Genomic DNA, 22001 nt, shown 5'->3' on the forward strand with positions numbered 1-22001 from the left:
ACCGCTATCTGTTTCTAAAGGTCGATGCACAATATTCCCTGCCACGTACTGTAGTTTGTATGTGCTCTGCCATTAAGTAGGTATATGAGTCGAGAGTCGAGAAGTCTAACAACATCCGATTTGTGTCAAAAGATTGCGGACTGTTGTCGCGAAGTTTTGCCAATGTCGGGACAAACAACTTTTACTTTCGTTACTCAAATTGGCAGCTTATTTGCCTTTGAAAACACATTAAGCCGACGGTACTTCTGCCGGTTCCAGTTATTATCATTAACTAGCTGATGCCCGCGACTTCGTTCGCGTGGATTTAGGTTTTTAAAAATCCCGTGGGAACTTGTTGATTTTCCGGGATAAAAAATAGCCTATGTGTAATAGGCTAAGATGCGCTCCGTTGCTCCGTTGCAACGTGATTGAAGGACAAACCAACACACCAACAAACAAACACGTCTTTAAAATTTAAAATAAGGGTCATAATATCTGAAAATGTCGGTTGTGTGATTTTGGTTGTCTTTGGGTATAAAAATAATCAGAACCTGAAAAAATACTTTTTGGTTCCATGCCACAGTTCATGAGTTCTGACCATGATGTCTTCTTCGTTTGCTGCTTCTTCAAAAAACCGGCCAAGTGCGAGTCAGGCTCGCGCAATGAGGGTTCCGTACTTCAGTCATATTTTTTCGACATTTTGCAGGATATTTCAAAAACTATGATACATAAAAATAAATAAAAATCTGTTTTAGAATGCACCGGTGAAGACCTTTCATATGATACCCCACTTGATATAGTTATCTTCATGACCACAATTTAATTTTTTTTTGTGTGATGTAACCACAAATTCACGGTTTTCATTTTTCCCCGAATGTCGGCTATAAGATCTACCTACCTGCCAAATTTCATGATTGTAGGTCAACGGGAAGTACCCTGTAGGTTTCTTGACAGACAGACAGACAACAAAGTGATCCTATAAGGGTTCCGTTTTTCCTTTTGAGGTACGGAACCCTAAAAAGAAGGCTCGAATTTTTTTATTATAAAATATAAAACTACAATAAGTCGTGCATACATAATATTCTGTGATAAATTAAATTATTTCTAATGTTTGTGGTTATTGAAGTCGTCTTGCTTTGTCTCGTCTTGTTTTTTTAAATAGTTTTTAAAACCTGCCTGCCCGCACACTATATGCTATGCCTAAATAATAGGATAAATTAAGATAAAACTACAAAAATTTTAACATTCTCTTTCAATGTCTTTTCAATGGGTCTTCCAGTGTATTTATAATTCTCGAATGTCCAAAGAGTTTTAGGCGTACGTCTCTAGCTAATGAATTAATCATCCTCAAATGTGTCTGTTTGTTGCCTTTCACGGCTAAACCATTGAACTAATCTTGAATATGAGATACCATTACACGATTAAGTACAACCAGTTCTTCCCTAAAAGTTTGCATTATCTCATCAGCCCATCGTTTAGATGGCCATCCAGATTCCAACATCCCTTTTGTCTAGCGGTCCTTTCCATTGCGTGGTTTGTATTGTAATTTGTAATATACTAAATTCATCCGTAATCTATAAAGTTCAGTGTGGTGACGGCAGATCGGAATACAGTTGTCACCACTTTTCCTCTTCCCGCGGGTGACGTACGAGGCGATTATGGGTTCCCTTCCGTTTCCCGGTGAACGGGCAGCAGTGTCCTCTGTGCTACTAGTGCCATCTACTGCGATCACCAACCTATCTGCCCAGCCTGGTGATTGTGGGAAAACCCTCCCGTTGGGAGAGTCCTTTACTCCAGCAGTGGGGACTGTTATACGCTTTTGATGAAATTTATCCAGTTGACATGTTGACAATATTTGGGTGTTTTGTTTGCAGCCACCGCGCGGCTACGGCGGTCCGCCGTACGGCCAAGGTGCTCCCGCCGGGCCCCAGCAACCGCCGGGTGCTTACGGACCGCCGGGCTCGTACCCACCACGGTATCCGCCCCCGCCTGGTCCACCAGGCGCGCCCAATTCGAGACCGCCCTTTTCGCCACATCAGGTAAGTCAACTTTGAAGAATAGTCAATATAATTTTGTCACTAGGGATATGAAATGTATTTAATACTCTTCAGAAATTTATTTAAGTATGGAGTTTCTCGGCTGGAGAGGCAAAGTCGCGTTTCAAGTAAGCTATCTCGTGGTCAGCGGGTAACCGCAGATCGTTAGGTCACGTATAAGTGGATATTATACCTCCGAATTGCGGGTTAGCTAAAACTTAACTAGAAATTGAGGAAAAGGTAAAAGAAAGCTAAAGAGTGGACAGGGAAACACTAAGAGAACTTATACCAGTGGCCCTTGGCAGTGGGAAGTGGGAACCCTTGGCAGAGTGATATAAATCCGCATTATATTGCACAATTATTTTAAACATATTTACCGCAGATATACAACAGTATACCTAACCAAGAGCCGATGATGTTGTCTATCATAATGGTGGCTATTATTTACCCGTTGCTGGCATACAGACCTATTCGCCTAGAGTGGCCAAGTCGCGTTTCAAGTAAGCTATCTCGTGGTCAGCGGGTAACCGCAGATCATGAGGTTACGTAAGTGGATATTATACCTCCGAATTGCGGGTTAGCTAAAACTTAACTAGAAATTGATGAAAAAGAAGAAAAAGTTTAACGAGTGGACAGGGAAACACTCAGAGATCCTCTACCAGTGGCCCTTGACAAAGAGATAAATCCGCATTATATTGCACAATTATTTAAAACATATTTACCGCAGATATACAACAGTATACCTAACGAAGAGCCGATGATGTTATCTATAATAATGGTGGCTATTATTTACCCGTTGCTGGCATACAGACCTATTCGCCTAGAGTGGCCAAGACTCGTTTCAAGTAAGCTATCTCGTGGTGAGCGGGGTAACCGCAGATCATTAGGTTACGTAAGTGGATATTATACCTCCGAATTGCGGGTTAGCTAAAACTCGACTCGAAATTGTGGTTCATTTTCTCACAGTGTCACACATCAATTAAGCGTCATGGATTGAAGACCGGATAGGTAATCCGGCTAATAAATAATATACCAGTTAATAAAGTATAAGTATATCTACATCTCATAAAGTAGATCTATTAAAGTTAGGCAGGTACATAAGTGTCATATTAGCATATACATACCTATATTTGTGGACATCAGTACCTAATTACGGTTAAAACTTATATTTTAAGCATCAGCACTGACTATTGAGTCTTATTTACGTAATTCATTCTAGAATTAGTATTGGGTACAGATAATAAGCTCAGAGTCACTCAGCGGGCGATGGAGAGAGCTATGCTTGGAGTTTCTCTACGTGATCAAATCAGAAATGAGGAGACCCGTAGGAGAACTAGAGTAACCCACATAGCTCAACGGGTTGCGAAGCTGAAGTGGCAATGGGCAGGGCACATAGTTCGTACAACCGATAGACGTTGGGGTCCCAAGGTGCTGGAATGGCTACCTCGCACCGGAAGACGCAGCGTTGGAAGACCCCCCACTAGGCGGACGGACGACATCAGACGAGTCTCAGGGAGCCGCTGGATCCAGGCGGCGCAAGACCGTGGCGTGTGGAAGTCCCTAAAAGAGACGACCTATGTCCAGCAGTGGACGTCTATTGGTTGATGATGATGATAGATAATTCAATCCACGAAGACGAAGGGGCGGAGAGTGGTCTTTACCTAACTTATCTTCTTCAGTGAGCGCTGTTGTCTTAATAGTGGGAGGTCCCGGGTTCGATTCCTGGCAGGGGTTTGGAATTTTATAATTTCTAAATTTCTGGTCTGGTCTGGTGGGAGGCTTCGGCCGTGGCTAGTTACCACCCTACCGGCAAAGCCGTGCCGCCAAGCGATTTAGCGTTCCGGTACGATGCCGTGTAGAAACCAAAGGGGTATGGGTTTAATAAAAACTGCCATACCCCTTCCAGGTTAGCCCGCTATCATCTTAGACTGGATCATCACTTACCACAAGGTGAGATTGCAGTCAAGGGCTAACTTGTATCTGAATAAAAAAAAAAAAACTAAATATAGCCCTAAAACCAAGTTACCTAAGATATCATTTGGAGGGATTTAAGACCAGCCCAAAGTATTTTACTAGAAATCAAGTTTTATACTTACTATCGTCTAATAACTAAACTCGCTTATTTTCGGAGTATACCCGACTATTTCGTTATTCAATGGGCCAAGTGAGTTTATCCGGTCATTCATACCTATATACATATTTTAATCTAGGTACTTACCTGTTCCAAAAAATAAGGACCTCTTCCTAAAAGAAAATTATACTTTTCGTATTATAAATAGCTCTATTATTATGCATAAGTACTCAACATTACTATAAATACCACCCACCAGAAGAAGCTACACAAATCACGTGTGCGTGTAGACTGTAGAGTGTAGGTGGTGTAGGATCTAAGGATAGGTTCGTATAGAAATGACAATAATAACAATACTTTGCTACTTTGGATAGGTCAGGTCTATTCGATAAGTCTTTATATTACGAGTAGGTACAGTACGCGACAGGTTGAAATGGCAATCGGGGAGGGAACGCCCTGCACACCCGAACTGCCTCTGCGCTAACCCGGTGCGTGCGAGCGCAAGTGACGTGCGGTTGTGCGGGGCATCCCCCCCGCCTCATACCCCGATTGCCATCTCAACCTGTCGCGGACTATAGGTACCTAGTACGACGTATTATGTAAGTCTTCTTTGATATCTTTCTTTCAAAGTCAATTGCCTAGTGCGGCAGTAAATAGCCACCTACATACCTATTTACTGAATTGGTCATTTTGTTACATCTTACAGCTATTATAAATATTAATCTTTGTCTGTCTGTTCGTTTTCTATGCATTTGCTCATAGCTCATGTGATTGATTTGACACTTTGTACAGTTGTTGTTGATACGTAGGTGACACGCGAGTCGCATTTCAAGGCATGCTGGGCAACTATTGTTAGGTATTTAAAAGCGTAATCTTAATTGATATCTACTAGATATTATATACTATGACGACCAAAATATTGTTAGGTAAGTAGTCGAATCGTATGCAGAAGAATCGGGGAACCCACCGCATTATTTATCCCAAGAAAACTCCCACCATTATGTGATTAATAGAAAGGGGTCGTGACCCTCAGCATTTAGCAATGAGAGTACGACGCACAGACAATAACATCTACATCTAAATATATAAAAGGAAAAGTTGACTGACTGACTGACTGACCTATCAACGCACAACTCAAACTACTACAAGGATGAAGCTGAAATTTGGCATACAGATAGCTATTATGACGTAGACATCCGCTAATTAAGGATTTTTGAAAATTCAACCCCTAGCGGTGAAATAGTGGATATAGGTACGTCATAACATATCTGCATGCCGAATTTCAGCCCGATTCATCCAGTAGTTTGAGCTGTGCGTTGATAGATCAGTCAATCAGTCAGTCACCTTTTCCTTTTATATATTTAGACAAGTGATGTGGTTTTCTAAAGTTATAAAAAGATATAATTTTTAACAAAAGATAACGATGTTTAAAAGCTTTGCTACCTCTCTTACTTGCTTACTCTTCTAAGCTAATAACTAGTTACTTAATATTTTTATCATATTAATTATCGCAATCTGTTTAGTAGCATGTTCTCAGTAGATACCTAAGTATGTTGAAGTACTTATTTCACAAAGCGTTCTGCATTCCCTAATCCAAGTCAGTAAACGTATTAAGAGCTCTGAGAAGATAATAAAAACATTTTTACAGACGGAAAGCGGCTTTAAAATATGCTTCATAGACGTCGTATTACACGATTCATATTCAAGTCCGAAACTAGAGAGCCTCGAACGTTTCTCAGAATCGTTGAGCCGACGGCGCGGCGCGTCGGAGCCTCATCCACTCACGTGAACATAAACGCTCTATCATACTTTACGTCTCTGCCAAGGGAACATCGCCTGTATACGCATAGACATAGGCCCCATCTTAGTCTGAATTCATCACGCTTGAATGACGTAAGCCGCTCTGCGCGCCCGCTGACGTAAGCTCGTTGTGCAACGAAGCCAGAGGTACGTTTTCAAGCAGAGCTCTTGGAGCGAACTCGTCTAGAAATCGGTGTTAAGAAATGAACCGACTATACGCAAGGTCGTTCTAACTTCTAAAAACCTTAGTTTGTGGGTAGTTGGTTACTCTGAAGTTAGTATTTAAATAAGTATTATCTAGCCACAGAAATTTCATAAAATATTATTATCACAGATTATTATAAAGAATTGTGTGTCTCGTTAAGAGCTTGCTATAGAAATGATCTAATGAGGTAAGGTAAAAAAGCAGGGCCTAGTGCTTAAGACGTTTGGTCTCGCAGTCGCGCCGGTGAGTTCAGGGTTCGAACTTCTAGTTTTTCGGAATTATGTGCGTTAGCAATTAAATATCACTCCCATTAACGGTGAAGGAAAACAACGCGTCGTCACGTTAAAAAATCGCTTCGAAAATCATTTTAAATTCCACTTTCAATTTTCAACTTTTAATCAAGTACTTACCTGGGTTTTTAGGGTTCCGTACCCCAAAAGGAAAAAGGAACCCTTATAGGATCACTTCGTTGTGTCTGTCGTGTATGTCAAGAAACCTATAGGGCCCGTTGACCTAGAATCATGAAATTTGGCAGGTAGGTAGGTCTTATAGCACACGTCAAGAGAAAAAAATCGAACACCGTAAAGTGGTTTCGTCACAAAAAAAATTGAAATGTGTTCATGACGAAATAATTAGTATTTTCAACTTTCAAAGTAAGATTACTATACCAAGTGGAGTATCATATGAAAGGGCTTTACCTGTACATCCTAAAACAGATTTTTATTTATTTTTATGCGTGCAAAATGTTGAAAAAATACGACTGTAGTACGGAACCCTCGGTGCACGAGTCTGACTCACACTTGGCCGGTTTTTTTTAAATCTCGAGTCGCGGCCTTGTTGTTTAAAGCGTCTATTTATACTTTGCAGAGAGCCAGCCTTCTTTGGATTAAAGTGACGGCTGGATTGCCGTCGGCAAAAGTCTAAAAGGATTAGATTGAGAGTCAAGCGTCGTATAACCTATATAAATAAAGCACGACAACTTTGCGCAAGTAAGCTCTCCGCTGCAGATTCAAGTTGTTTAATTTTTAATATTTTATGGTCGAAGGATTAGCCGGGGACTGTTTACAAGTTGACATAGTAAGAATGCCTTCTTTGACCCAATCCAACATGGTTTACTGACAAGCTATCCGACACCGGGTTAGCGGTGAGGCTGTGCGGTTGTGCCTGGTGTCCCCAACCCGATTGTCATCTCTACCTGTCACGTACTGAACCTACTTGTGCTGCTTGTGACCTGGGACAACCCTTCACTTCCCATGGCCCCACCAACCTCTCGGTCTTATGGGCCGAATCGCGGGAGGGCGCCTATTCGGTACTTGTTCTTGGCGTTGGCTGCTTGTGACCAGCGCCTCCGTCGCGTGTCGGTTGATACTATGACGATGTGTCTACAAAATCCTTTATGCAAACCATACTTTATGCGGCTTTGTCCGCCATCATAACCTATTGGGTGAAAGACTAATATGTGGTTCTCTCTTGCTGATTTATAGGCAGGGGCTGTCCACATGACAGTAGGGTGACCACCACAGACCACCGCAGCCTATAACGGGATCTATCTGTCTCAACTGACAGCAATTACTGACGGCGCGCGGCGCAATCTCACATTGCTTTGTTTAAGGATACTGTTTCCAGTCGCTAAATGTGCATTCCAGTGCATAGAATAATATAGGTATTAATTGTATTCCACAGTATAAGTCCCGCAAATGGCTAATGCGCGTGGCCGCCATTTTAGTGACGTCAGCGCTAGACTGAACTTTCGAGTTGATGGTACATTTTTATTTCGGCTGACGTCAAAATGACGTCATTTCGATGTTAATGAGACATGGTTCCAGCGTAATAGCAATTTGCCAAATTGCTAATGCGCGTGGCTGCCATTTCAGTGACGTCAGCACTAGACTGAAGTTTCGAGCTGATGGTACATATTTATTTCGGCTGACGTCAAAATGACGTCATTTCGATGTTAATGAGACATGGTTCCAGCGCAATAGTAATTTGCGGGACTTGTAGTACATAACGTAAAATTGTTCACGTTGCTAACGTACGGGATAGGCCGCGGCTGTATATGACCTGGCAATATAATTCTTTACTATATTGGTCTAACCTGCAGCGTACAGTCGTTAACTGTGGGTCGCCATGCAATTCTTGGATATTGCAATCGGATTATTCGGTCGTTGTATATTAAAAGAATTATGTTAAATCTATGTGACAATTTACCAATTAGCTAGCTTACAGCCGCACCTACTCAGAGTCGCTTAATCGTTGCTTGAGGCATTCCTTATATCCATACTAACTCATGTCTTAATTAACGATTAAGCGACTCTGAGTGCGGTCGTTAGTATTTGATAATAATCCGATGCTTTTTACCCGACTACGGCGAAGCCCAAAAGAAAGGTTATGCGTTTGAATTTTAGAATAGACCGCACCTACTTCAGACTTGAACTGACTTTTGTTGAAAGCGAAAAAAAAACCAGCCTATTTTTAAAAATCCTGTGGGAACTCTTTGATTTTCCGGGATCAAAAGTAGCCTATGTTCTTCCCCGAGATGCAAGCTATCTCTGTACCAAATTTCATCGAAATCGGTTTTTTTTTAATTCATTAGGTAGGCAATTTGCCTATAGGCAAACGCTTGACAAAATCACGCAATCGCAAAATCACACCTGATGGAAAGTGATGATGTGGCCTAAGATGGGACGCGTTTACCTAGAAGATGCATATTCACTCTTGTTTTAAAGATACCCGGGTTGTAGTTGGTAGGAAACACATATCGTGGAAGAGTATTCCAAACCTTAGCCATGCGTATGAGGAATGATGACGCAAAACGTTTTGTGCGTGTAGATGGGATGTCGACGACATAAGGATGGAAACTCGCCCGACGTCTTGCGGTTCGGTGGTAAAATGGTGAAGGGGGGACAAGATCGAAAAGTTCCTGAGCACACTCTCCGAAATATATCCTATAAAACACTGATAAGCCGGCAACCTTGCGGCGGTGATCAAGACTTTGAAGTTTCGCCAGTAACGGAGAGTCTTCTCCAATGAGTCTCCTAGCTCGACGATCAAAGGCGTCCAGAGCCGCTAGTCGGTTAAACGGATGGACCGTGAAAAGCTAGCAGACAGACCGACAGATAGATAGACAGACGGACAGACAGATATACACACTTTGGCATTTATAATATTAGTATGGATGGACCAAAATTTTACCTTTATCCTTAATCATGGAGGTCTGAAATCTGAATACTGACTTGTGAAATCCTGTGTTCAACAATGTGTTCTTTTTATATTTTGTGGTCAAGGTTTAACGGTAATGCTAACGTAACTTTAATCGTCTGTCATGCAGCTGGACCTTAGTGGGAGACTATTCCATGGATTAAATAATAATTTTACTACGTGAACGCGGAGCTATGTGAACGCGGTGTAGTAAAACGCCCCCTGGTGTAATTGGATAAATCTGTAATATCAAATATGACGTCACTGATAGAGCGATAACTATTTTCTGACTATTTTCTAGCAGTAGGTACTTGTACGAAAATACTTATGGAAACTAGCTTATACTCGCGACTTCGTCCACCTGGACTATACAAATTTCTAACCCCTATTTCAAAAATCCAATTGAATTTTCAAAAATCCTTTCTTAGCGGATGCCTACGTCATAATAGCTATCTGCACGTCAAATTTCAGCCCGATCCGTTCAGTAGTTTGAGCTGTGCGTTGATAGATCAGTTCAGTCAGTCAGTCAGTCACCTTTTCCTTTTATATATCTACTCTAGCTGATACCCGCGACTTGGTACGCGTGGATTTAGATTTTTAAAATCTCGTGGGAACTCTGATTTCCCGGGACAAAAAGTAGCCTACCTATGTCACTCTCCAGGTCTTTAACTATAGCCATGCAAAAAATCACGTCGATCCGTTGCTCTGTTGCGACGTGATTGAAAGACAAACCAACAAACCAAACACACTTTCACATTTATAATATGGGTTCCCGGCAGGGAAAATTTGGAATTTATAAATTCTAAATTTTCTCTAGTTTGGTCTGACTGTTGTGGCTAGTACTACCCTATTTTTTTTATTCAGATTTAAGATACAAGTTAGTCCTTGACTGCAATCTTACCTGGTGATAAGTGATAAGATGGAAGCAGGCTAATCTGGAAAGGATATGGCAGTTTGTATTAAACCCATACCCCTTTTGTTCTACACGGCATCGTACTGGAAAGCTAAATCGCTTGCCGGTAAGGTGGTAACCAGCCACGGCCGAAGCCTCCCACATCAAATCAGAGGAAGTTTAGAAATTATGAAATTCCAAATTTCCCCTGCCGGAAATCGAACCCGGGACCTCCCACTAATAAGACCACATCACTGACCATTGCGCCATATTTTCCATAAGTCTTTTCGTAGTAAGAACCAACTACCACCCAGAACCACAGCGCTCACCACTGCACTGTGCCAGGGAGGTCGTTGTTGTGATAGGGTAACTGAAAAGTTTAAATAGTTGTCTTAAGCAAGTCAGTGTTAGCGTGTTGTGAATTATTTTACAAAGACGGGGTTAGATTTATGCTCGACACTCGAGGGATCTTGGAGTGCGGTTCCGCGGCTCGGGATCCGGGCCGCATCCGAGTGCAATGAATGCGACGACGGTTTCAAGGACGCGCCTCAGGTGATGACGTACGATACGCGCACCCCTCCGCCCACAGCTCCCGCGGGTGTTCCGGCACCCACCTAATAATGCACGTCTGCGCCCCGTCTGCCGCGTCCGAACCCGTTGCAACCTTGAGTGCTCTCCGGGCCAGCCCCCTCGCACCCTGTACCCTTAAACCGCACTAAAAAATCTGCCTACTCGTTAACGCCTCACGCACACAACCATCGATGACGGAAGCCCTCCCGAGAGACGTCACAAATCTTTATTGTTAGTGTCCTAAACACTTAATTGATAGCAAATTAGCCATATTGTTTCGTATGACACAAATATCTCGTTAGACACTCGGATAGATAGATTAATTTCGTCGCGGGAATGTAGTCACACATTTCGTTCCCATCAATTAGCGAGACGTAAAGTTAATAACCTTCTAATGATCATAATAATAGTGTCGGCGAATAGGCAGGGTGGCGGCCCCGTCAGCTGAGTGAAAATGAAAGTAAACAGAACTCGGTCAAAGGGTTTGTACTCACCTACCCGCAATATTTATGTGGGTACGGGGGAGGCTACCCACCCCCGAACCAGTCACCCTCCTTTGATGGATTGGTTGGCGACCGGCGCGGATGGTTCGACTGAAACAGCCAAACTCTACAGCCAGGCGTTAGTCCCGATTTCCTGCTACCTAAAAGCGGCAAACTTTTACCCCCGAATTATTATTCAGTGAAAGTTCTTGGAATTCTTTGTTTTGTTTTGGTCACAGCCTGCTACCCTGCCCCCCTGCCCACCCCCTCCGAAGTCGTCCTGGTGACACGGTTGTTAAATAACACTCGTAAAGGTTCAATCTGAAGATTACGATACGCTATAGCCTTACGTGTATTGTCTGCTCGCTGGCTTATTTACAGTACAATTGGTACTTATTGTGCAATCGGAGTCATTGTTTTACATTCTTTTCTGCCTTCTCTTTATTTCAAACCACATGTTGCCCGCGACTTCGTCCGCCTGGATTAAGATTTTTTTAATCCGGTGGGTACTCTTTTTTTCCGGGATAAAAAGTAACCTATGTGCGTTTCCGGGATGCAAGCTATCTCTCTATCAAATTTCGCTAAAATCAGCTTGGTGGATGAGCTGTGAAAAGGTAACATACACACACGCATTTGTAGCACTAGGTATAGGCCGCGACTTCGTCCACGTAGATTAAGGTTTTCCTGTGGGATTATTCTTCAAATTTTCGACAAAAATTGTCCAGTAGATTATATAGATGAACTCCAAGATACAAATTAGGCTCTGTACTAAATTTCGTCGAGTTCGGTACAGTGATTGGGCGCTGAAAAAGTAACAAACATACGTTCGCATCTATATAATGTTAAGTAGTAGATACGGGTGATTGCCGGATTTTAATATTTGTAAATCTCTAATTATCTCATTGCTATCACATTTTTAACACATAATTACAAAAATAACATAACAGAAATAGCAAAAAATAAAATAACAGAGACAACAAACAATAAAATAACAGAAACAAACAGAAACACTTACTAAAAATATAGTAACAGCAACACAACAAAAACATTAAATAATAGCGATTATTATTATGATCATAGAGGAAACTGAAATCGACTAATTTATCCGATAGGCTTATTGATCCGTGGAAATTCAGCTGAGTTAAAACGACTAATCAACCCAAACTTGGGTTTCTTGTCAATTCTGTCCCAAATATAATTATTTATTTTCAGTACCGTTGGATCAAAATGTTCTGAAGAGTTGTCGAAATTACTGAGGACTGATGCCCTGAGTATCCAATTACGCAGCGGAGACTCGTCGGGTGACCGTCATTTCGAGTCCGTAGCGCTCGGTCCTACTTTAGTTACTAATCTTATTAGTTACTTTGAACAGTATTTCAGAATTTTGTAACGATATTAACGAATGATCTGTGATTTGTCCCAAGTCATAATACATTTATGTTTTTATCAAAAAAAAAAAAAAAAAAGGTTTTAGAGACCTATTATATCAACGAGATATTGGATTAGGTGGTATTGAAATGATGCAGGTTAGGTCTTTTTCCGCGCAGCTCTTGTTTAGTGTTATGTCAGACGTGTTCACTAATAATCGTAGTTGACACCTGACTGATACATCAGAGTCCATTATTATCATCAATATCATACTAGATGATACTCTGTGCTATGATAAGCTGTAATAGAATAGTGGTTAAGACGTCCGTCTCCTAATCGGAGGGAGGGGGTTCGATGCCGGGCACGCACCTCTAACGGATTGAGGGTCTAACCTCTGTGGTTTTTTTTTTGGAATGCGTGCTACCTAATATTAATGTTTTTTTATCTTAATAATAAATGTAAAAACCGTCCAAGTGCGAGTCAGGCTCGCGCAACGAGGGTTCCGTACAAAAGTCCTATTTTTTCGACATTTTGCACGATAATTCAAAAACTATGATGCTTAAAAATAAATAAAAATCTGTTTTAGAATCCACAGATAAAGCCCTTTTATATGATACCCCACTTGATATAGTTATCTTACTTCAAATATTGAAAATACTAATTTTAGTTCATGACCACAACTTATTTTTACGATATTTGGTATCGAATACTGAAGGAGCATTTCTATAATTTGTAATGAGCTTGACTGGATTCCGGATCTGACTAGGAGTAAAACGAATACAACTACCCTGTGAAAGATTTCTTGGCCTTGCTGTCAGGTCGGTAAAGGGTTTATAAACTGTTCAAGAACTTTCTAAAAGATGTGAAAATCGCATAGTCTTTATACCTCTTGGTCAACAAATCCTGAATGATTTTACTAAGTTGACAAATAAGTCGCTGCGTATATCCTATTAGCTTATGCTCGCGACTTCGTCCGAGTGGACTACACAAATTTCAAATCTCTATTTCACCACCTTAGGGGTTGAATTTTCAAAAATCCTTTCTTAGCGAATGCCTACGTCGTTTTCAAATTTCAGCCCGATCCGTCCAGTAGTTGTGCGTTGATAGATCAGTCAGTCAGTCAGTCAGTCACCTTTTCAACCAATACCAACAACGAATACCACTGGTATTTGTTTGAACTCATATTTATTTATTATTCTTACTTATTATAGAATGTAATAATCAAATATAATATTCTCCGATTGAAAAATTAATACTGTGATACTTCGGGTCGAGAACTCGCAATAAATTATTTACAAAAATATTACCCGCCAGCCCTAGTTATTACTCAATAATGGTTGAGCTATTATTAGTATTCATTGTGACGTAACAAAAGGTCTTGAACTTGTAACGTTTCAGTATCAATTATATTATTATTGTAGTTGGTACGGTATAAGGGAAACATAAAAAGTGAATGACTCATCTCGTCCTTGACATTGGCTCGTTTGATATCGGGCTGACGTTATCTGTGAGTAGGTATGTACCTAACCGTGATATTAATTACATGTCTAGTTCGTGAAATAGCTTTATTCTCAACTAGCTTATGCTCGCGGCTTCGTCCGCGTGGGCTGTACAAATTTCAAACCCCTATTTCACCCCCTTACGGCGATTACGCACTGCATTTCCGTCATCCGTAAGAATACCAGCGATTATCTACTACATATTATGTCATAAGCTACCCATACAAAACAAAAAGAAACGTATTTTCGCGGACTCTGATCGGATGAGTGCGTAACCACCGTTAGGGGCTGAATATTCAAAAATTCTTTCTTAGCGGATGCCTACGTCATAATAGCTATCTGCATGCCAAATTTCAGCTCGATCCGTCCAGTAGTTTGAGCTGTGTGTTGATAGATCAGTCAGACATTCAGTCAGTCAGTCACCTTTTCCTTATATATTTTGATTTTTGTTTATTCTTCCCTTTTATGTTCATGCTTTATGATATTAGGGAAAAATTGAAAGTTTATTTTTATACGCGGTTTTGTGGTTTACGATTTGGTAGCAGTGAAATGAGTTTGGTGAGTAACTCTTCATTTGTATTTCAAAAGTTGTATGTCAAAAGATTCTACCTTCTTACCTTGGGTTACAATTCACTTGGGTCTCATTGTAATGTTTTGATCTCAAAGTAAACCGTACATCATTTTCTAATTTTTTTATTTGGATTGGTTTGGTTATCATATCTTCCAAATAACCTTTTTGTAATCTAGTAGATATCTATGTTCATACTCTTAACTACGTAATGGACCTTTACAAGGTGGACAGACGAAATCAAACGAATCACAGCGAGCCGCTGTATTCAGGCGGTTCAAGACCGTGGCGTGTAGAGGTCCCTATAAGAGATCTATATCCAGCAGTGGACGTGTATCGGTCTACGAAGATGATGATAATGAAGCTACATCTATATATATAAAAGGAAAAGGTGACTGACTGACTGACTGACTGATCTATCAACGCACAGCTCAAACTACTGGACGGATCGGGCTGAAATTTGGCATGCAGATAGCTATTATGACGTAGGCACCCGCTAAGAAAGGATTTTTGAAAATTCAACCCCTAAGGGGGTGAAATAGGCGTTTGAAGTTTGTATGAAAGTTAGTTTTGAAGTAAGAAAAATGTAGCCCATAAGTAGAAAATTAAGGGGTTTAATATTGAAATTTGTATGAAAGTCTGTCAGTTTTAAAATTTAAATCAAGATATTGAGTATGTAAATGTAAGTAGGTATATATTATAGAAAACAAATGACGTAGGCATCCGCTAGAAATAATTTTGGAAAACTTGCATTTTTAGTGCCATATTTTATTAAGCTCATATTATGTTAAAATCTCATTGTTAAATATCAACCCTAAGGGTGTAAAATAGGGGTTTAAATTTTTTTTACTCCACGCGGACGAAATCGCGGGCATAAGCTAGTACTTCATAATCTAATAAACGTTTAATATAATAAAACAAGTGCTCTTATCGAGTAATTCTATAAAAAACTTAATCAGTATCAATGACTGAACAAATAAAAACCTATATTTAATAATATTTAATTTCATAAGCCGATGTGAACGATTTCTTATCTTACAAAACCGCGATTGAGCTAGTGTTTACATCCTTGAAACGTGACGCAGAAAGTAGACGAGTGAAAGCAGTGCGATTAATGCAATGAGTCTGCCGCGAACTAAGTATGTCGAGGACGCCTGCCACTGTTATAAATTTGTAATGAATGAACCGTCAACCGACTTCAATACCCGTCTTCACGCTCTGTAATTAAAATCGGTCTAACAGATGTCTCGGTCGACGTGTAGTGAGTAGTGACGTTTCAAACAATGATAATACATATATGTTCCTATGTAAAAATGAAGTATTTACGTTACATATGTATCTTTTTTTACTATTGCAAGATAGGCTCGTGCTTGACTACAACCATCACTACCCATATTATAAATGCGAAAGTGTGTTGGTTTGTTGGTTTGTCCTTCAATCACGTCGCAACGGATAGACGTGATTTTTGCATGGGTATAGTTTAGACGTGGAGATAGGCTTGTGCTTGACTACAACCATCACTACCCATATTATAAATGCGAAAGTGTGTTGGTTTGTTGGTTTGTCCTTCAATCACGTCGCAACGGATAGACGTGATTTTTGCATGGGTATAGTTTAGACGTGGAGATAGGCTTGTGCTTGACTACAACCATCACTACCCATATTATAAATGCGAAAGTGTGTTGGTTTGTTGGTTTGTCCTTCAATCACGTCGCAACGGATAGACGTGATTTTTGCATGGGTATAGTTTAGACGTGGAGAGTGACAGAGGCTACTTTTTATTTCGGAAAACCAAAGAGTTCCTACGGGATTTTTAAAAAACCAAAACCCACCCGTACGAAGTCGTGGGCATCAGCTAGTGCTTAATAAAAAGCAATGATGAGGTGTAAGTTAAAGCGCGCTTCCCTAGCCTATTCACTCTTGCCTTGAAGGTATTTAGGTTAAGTATACGTAGCACGAAACATGGATGCGGGAAAGCATTCCACACCTTAACGGTTCGTATCAGAAATGTTGAGCAAAAACGTTTCTTGCGAGTGGATTGGATGTCGAATAAGGATGCCAACGTTCACGGCTTTCCACTTTTCTGTAGGATAATGGTGACGTAGGAACAAGATCGTGAAGTTCCTGAGCGCACTCTCCAAAGTGAAGGAAAACTTGGACCCGTGGGTCACATTTGTAGAGCATTGTCTTTTCTACTCTGGTGCGTTTTGTATCTTCTGTTTTACTCAGCACGAATAGGGTTGCCAGGTCTTAAAACCGAAAAGTAGGGCAGAAAAGCCAGTAAAGCCGGACATTTGGGTAAAAAGGCCGGACAACCTCAATTTTTAGTACCTAAATAACACAATTTTTTTTACAACAAAGAAAAAGAGGGCTTTTTGATCATTTACCATAAAATCGTCTTAGATTCTATGAAAGAACAATAAAATTCAATGAACCAGTCGTATTTTAATTATCATTCTTTACTTACTGTTGTTGAAAAATGTAAAGACTGGTCAAATTTAAAAAGCCTAACAAAAGTCGGACAGGCCGGACACCGCCTAATTTGCCTGCCTGCGTCCGGCTTTATCCGAACGCCTGGCAACGCTAAACACGGAGCACGAATTTTAGACACCATGTATTATGAACTTAACATCTCTATGGTAGGTATACTGCCATTGCATTTCAACATGTAGTTTGTGTTGACGGCCTCCGGCCCAACAGTGTGAGAAGTTCTACGAATCACAAAATATACAGTTCTAATTTCCGCTGGTTTAATAGCTCAATAAAAAACCGGCCAAATGTGAGTCAGAGTCGCGAACCGAAAAATCCCGGACTCGGGTATTTTTTTCGACATTTTTTTCGATAAATCAAAAACTATTTTATATGCATCAAAATAAATAAAAATCTTTTTTAGAATGTATAGCTAAAGCCCTTTCATATGATGCCTCACTTGATATAAGACCTACCTACCTGCCAAATTTCATGATTCTAGTTCAACGGGCAACCTATAGGTGTTCTTGACATACACGACTGACGGACAGACAGACAAGGAAAAAATCCTATAAGGAATCCTTTTTCCTTTTGGGTACGGAACCCTAAAAATAGAAAAGACGTCTTCGTATCTTGACTGCACTGAAGAGTTGATTCCGGTATGTTCGTAATGATATCCGTTAGAGGGCTGGAATTCGATATTTTGTCTGTTTGTATGTTTGTTTGACCTATGGTCGAAACACTGACAGCCTTTAAAGTGTTTCGTAGCAGATTGATGATCAGGTTGTCTGCCTTAACGTTATGTTATAATTTTCTGCAGGAACCATCGTGGAAAGGATATCATTACTGTAAGGCAGATAATGTACAACCGGCAACCGTAATTAGCATCAATCTGCTACTAAACACGCAGGGTGTATTTCCTATTTTCAAAATCAAATTTTAAATTCTAAATACAACTTTATCATAAACACACCTCATCATAAACATCACAAGTTCTCGTGCGTAAACTTATTCTTGCCAACATGATGTGATAGGCATATTCAAACTTTTTGAAACTTGCAAGTTTGACGACCTCCCTGGTTCAGTGGTAAACGCTGTGCTCTTATAATTGGGAGATCCGGGGTTCGATTCCCGGCAGGGGTAATTTAGGAATTTATATTTTTTAAATCGTTTCTGGTCAGGTCTGATGTGAGGCTTCGGCCGTGGCTAGTTACCACCCTACCGGCAAAGCCGTGCCGCTAAGCGATTTAGCATTCCGGTATAATGCCGTGTGAAAACCGATTAGGGGTATGGGTTTAATAAAACTGCCATACCCCTTCCAAGTTAGCCCTCTATCTTAGACTGCATCATCACTTACCACAGGTCAGATCGCAGTCAAGGCCTAACTTGTATATATGTATAAAAAAACACCTAGGTACATCACCACAAGTTCTCGTACATACGTGTAAAATCGCTACTTAAAGTTATTCATGCCAACATGAGGTGATGGGGATTCAAACTTTTTAAAACTTGCCAGTTGCGATCGTAGATAAAAGTACCTACCTATAGTATAGTGTTTGTTAGGCAAAGTATCTGGGCTCGCCGGCAGCGTTCGCGAGATGCAAAACAATGCTCCCGCAATCGTTTCGTAGTCAATGGGGCTCGCGGGCGTCGCTATTTATGTAACGCTAGATGCATAGATGTTGTAATGCACTTATTCGCAAGTAAACGACTCCGCATAATGGATGCACGGTCAAGGCCTCACGCCACGTGCCCGATTGTTTCTCCCCGCGTGTGTTTCGAGATAATCGCTCGAATTAAATGTTTCGATTCTGATGTGGGTCGTTGCGTTTTATGACCGTTTTATTAGGTTAGGTTAGTAAAGGTGCCTACTGCGATTTACTCGATCTTGCAACCATCGTTAATGTCGCTTGGCATGCTGTGTTTTGACGATGAAATCTGGCAGCTTCTTACAGAATTGCTCGATTTTATTGCATGTTGACGATCAATAAGTATCAAGATTAAAATCACATCGCTTGTCGATTTATCGATTCAGGCAAAATCGATTCAAAATCGGCTGTTGCTAACACATTTACTCGATTTTGTTTGATCGTCAAAAATTGAGCAAAATAGTTTACCTTAATATGTTACTATGTGCTTTGGTCGTCCCTTTTTCCATCCAAGAAGATGGCAGCTCTGTGTGAGTTATACTGGCGTGTCTTACAAGCTCAATGACGTGCAGTAAGGGGGCATTCTTTGGGAAGATACCAACGCACGACGTGTAAGAAAGCGTCATGTCGTGCATAGATTGAAGCCCCAATAGCTCAACGATTAAAGGAGCGGACTTAAAAACTGAAAGGTCGACACTTCGAACCCTACCCGTCGCACTAATTTCGTACCTACTCCTAGCACAAACTTGACGCTTAGTTGGAAAGGAAAGGGAAATAAGTCACGATTAACATTGGTAATATTCTTTCACATAAATAGGTGTTGTTGTAATGCCTTATTCGCAACGATGCAACGCTGCATAATGGATGCAAGGTCGAGGCCTTGAACGATAAAACTTATCTATACAGTTAAACTTACTACGTAAATTACTGTTCCATTACTGACATTCAACACAGCTTATCTCAAGGAAAATAAATAATGGTTTCTTGGTGTGTTGATGTGCACAAAAGAAGGAATTTTTGCACAGGACTGATACTGATGGGTGCAAAATAGTTTAGCTCGATGGTTAGAATGAATAGCATCTTCTGCCGACCGAAGCTAAGTGAAAAGTTAATTCTGTGAAAATATCTAACAGTGGTTTTTTTGGATTCACAAATTAATTGTTGTGTCAAAAATCCAAATTTCGTAATTTCTGCATTAAAGCCATTAACATTATGTAGTTTAGTTTTTACGTGTATCGGCTCTCCGAGTATTACTAACACTAGCATGTCGGTGACCCGACTGAATTTTTTCTCATCCGAAAACGCCCAGGGTGCTTAAACAATGAGACTAGGTAAAGGGCAACGTCGTTAAAAATCAACATGCATAAAAGGTTGGCTAAACCCAAAAATAAATTACACGTGAAAGATACTCTTACTTGGTTCGCGTCTGACGTTTTAGATGTACGTATATTTATCAAATCCGCGCGTAGTATATCAATCAAGCTGTTTTCATCCCACGTTTCGAGTGGAGATGCTGCGTGACACCATTCGGAAATAAACACTGTAACGTTTATGTGTTCGCGGTCAAGGTTTATTGGGCCTTTCCTACACTTTACGAATCGTTGCTATCGCGAGTAATTTACGTCGATAAATTATCTTTCTCCCTTTTTTTCCACTCTTGTACCGCGGTCTACTTTCCTTATTCTATGACAGGCCACGATCGCTAGATCTAGAAAATTTATCACAGTGCCGTGACTGACTGACTGAAAGAGAACGCACAGCCCGTGAACCTACCTACGAGTAAATTATTGAAGAACATGAGGTTCTTAACTTCTAGGTGTGAACTAAGGAAGGATTTTGACAAAATCCAACGGGTTATTCAAAAAGGATGAAGTCGTGGTAGTCATAATCATAAAGCAATTAACCTTAATGACTTATTAAGCTTTTAGACTCGAAACCCTTATTGGATTCAGCGTGGAATTGTAAGACATTAAATGTACTTAACCTAGCACTTGACACATCACTCTCTGCGTTGTTCCTCACTGTTGAGGTTCGGAACCCCTTTCCATTAGGCACATAATGGTAGGAGTTTTCTTAGGACAATAATGCGGTGGATTACCAGATCCTTCTGCATTCAATTGGACTAAGAGAGATTTTAACTCTTTTTAACCGACTTCAAAAAAAGGAGGAGGTTCTCAATTCGTCGGAATCTTTTTTTTTTTTTTATGTATGTTCCCCGATTACTCGAAAACGCCTAGACCGATTTTGAAAATTCTTTTTTTGTTTGAAAGGGTATCCTTCAAAGTTGGTCCCATTTCAATTTGGTGAAGATCTGATGAACATCTTCGAAGATAGATACTGGAACTCCTCAACGGATAAGTGTAAATTGCTCGCGATCAGTGTAATAGCTTAGTAAACAGTAGACTTTTAACCAGTCATAGCATAATTCCATGGGGCCACTAAAAATTGTGAAATAATTTTTTTTTACAAAAAAAATAAAAACCGACGTTACACAAACACTAAAAATTGAAAAATAATTTAATTTATTACCGAATATATTATGTATACAAGAGTTAATATAGTTCCATAATAATATTTTTTGGGGTCGGTGCCAATGAGGTGCCATGGTGGAGTCCCATAAAAATATGAAGTCTAGACGATTCGCGCAGCTAAAGCTAATTGGCACCGGCACCAAAAAGTATTATAATGGAACTATATTAACTCTTGTATACATAATATATTCGGTAATAAATTAAATTATTTTTCAATTTTTAGTGTTTGTGTAACGATGTCGGTTTTTTTTTTTTTTGTAAAAATTTTTTTTGCAGTTATTATCAGTATAACCGGGACCGGCTTGACATGCTCTCTGTGGGACAGAGAAGACGAAAAGGCCAAATTCGGACCTCCAAAGTCGGTCACCCATCCAATCCAACCCAATTGGGTCAACCTTGCATTACAATCGCAATAGATTGATATGCGTAGTCACACGTTCCTCGAACTATTCGCTAGAGAGTAAGTAATAAATTAAAGGAATAACAAAGTAACGTCCTTTGTCTTCCAGGGCTACGAGCGCGGTGGTTCGCCCCAGCCGCCGACGCACCCGCCGGGCGCGCCCAGCCCCGGCTCGGCGCAGAGCGCGCCCGGTGGCATCTCGCCCACGCAGGACTCGCAGCACCCGCCGCACTTGCCGCCCGGCGCGCAACCTCCGCACCAGGTAACGTCTAGTTAACAAGTCA

General features: G+C 40.6%; 1 protein-coding gene across 6 annotated transcripts in view; it reads left to right on the forward strand.

Annotated features, from left to right (window-relative positions):
- osa (trithorax group protein osa) overlaps nucleotides 1-22001 on the forward strand; it is a 174556-nt gene that overhangs the window by 24975 nt on the left and 127580 nt on the right. For all 6 annotated transcript variants that reach the window (XM_069505782.1, XM_069505787.1, XM_069505786.1 and 3 more), the window contains exons 2-3: nucleotides 1854-2018; nucleotides 21827-21979. In XM_069505782.1, coding sequence (XP_069361883.1) covers nucleotides 1854-2018; nucleotides 21827-21979 — 318 coding nt within the window. The remainder of the gene's footprint in view (nucleotides 1-1853; nucleotides 2019-21826; nucleotides 21980-22001) is intronic.

The sequence above is a fragment of the Maniola hyperantus genome, chromosome 21 (assembly GCF_902806685.2).
Source record: "Maniola hyperantus chromosome 21, iAphHyp1.2, whole genome shotgun sequence".
NCBI lineage: Eukaryota > Metazoa > Arthropoda > Insecta > Lepidoptera > Nymphalidae > Maniola > Maniola hyperantus.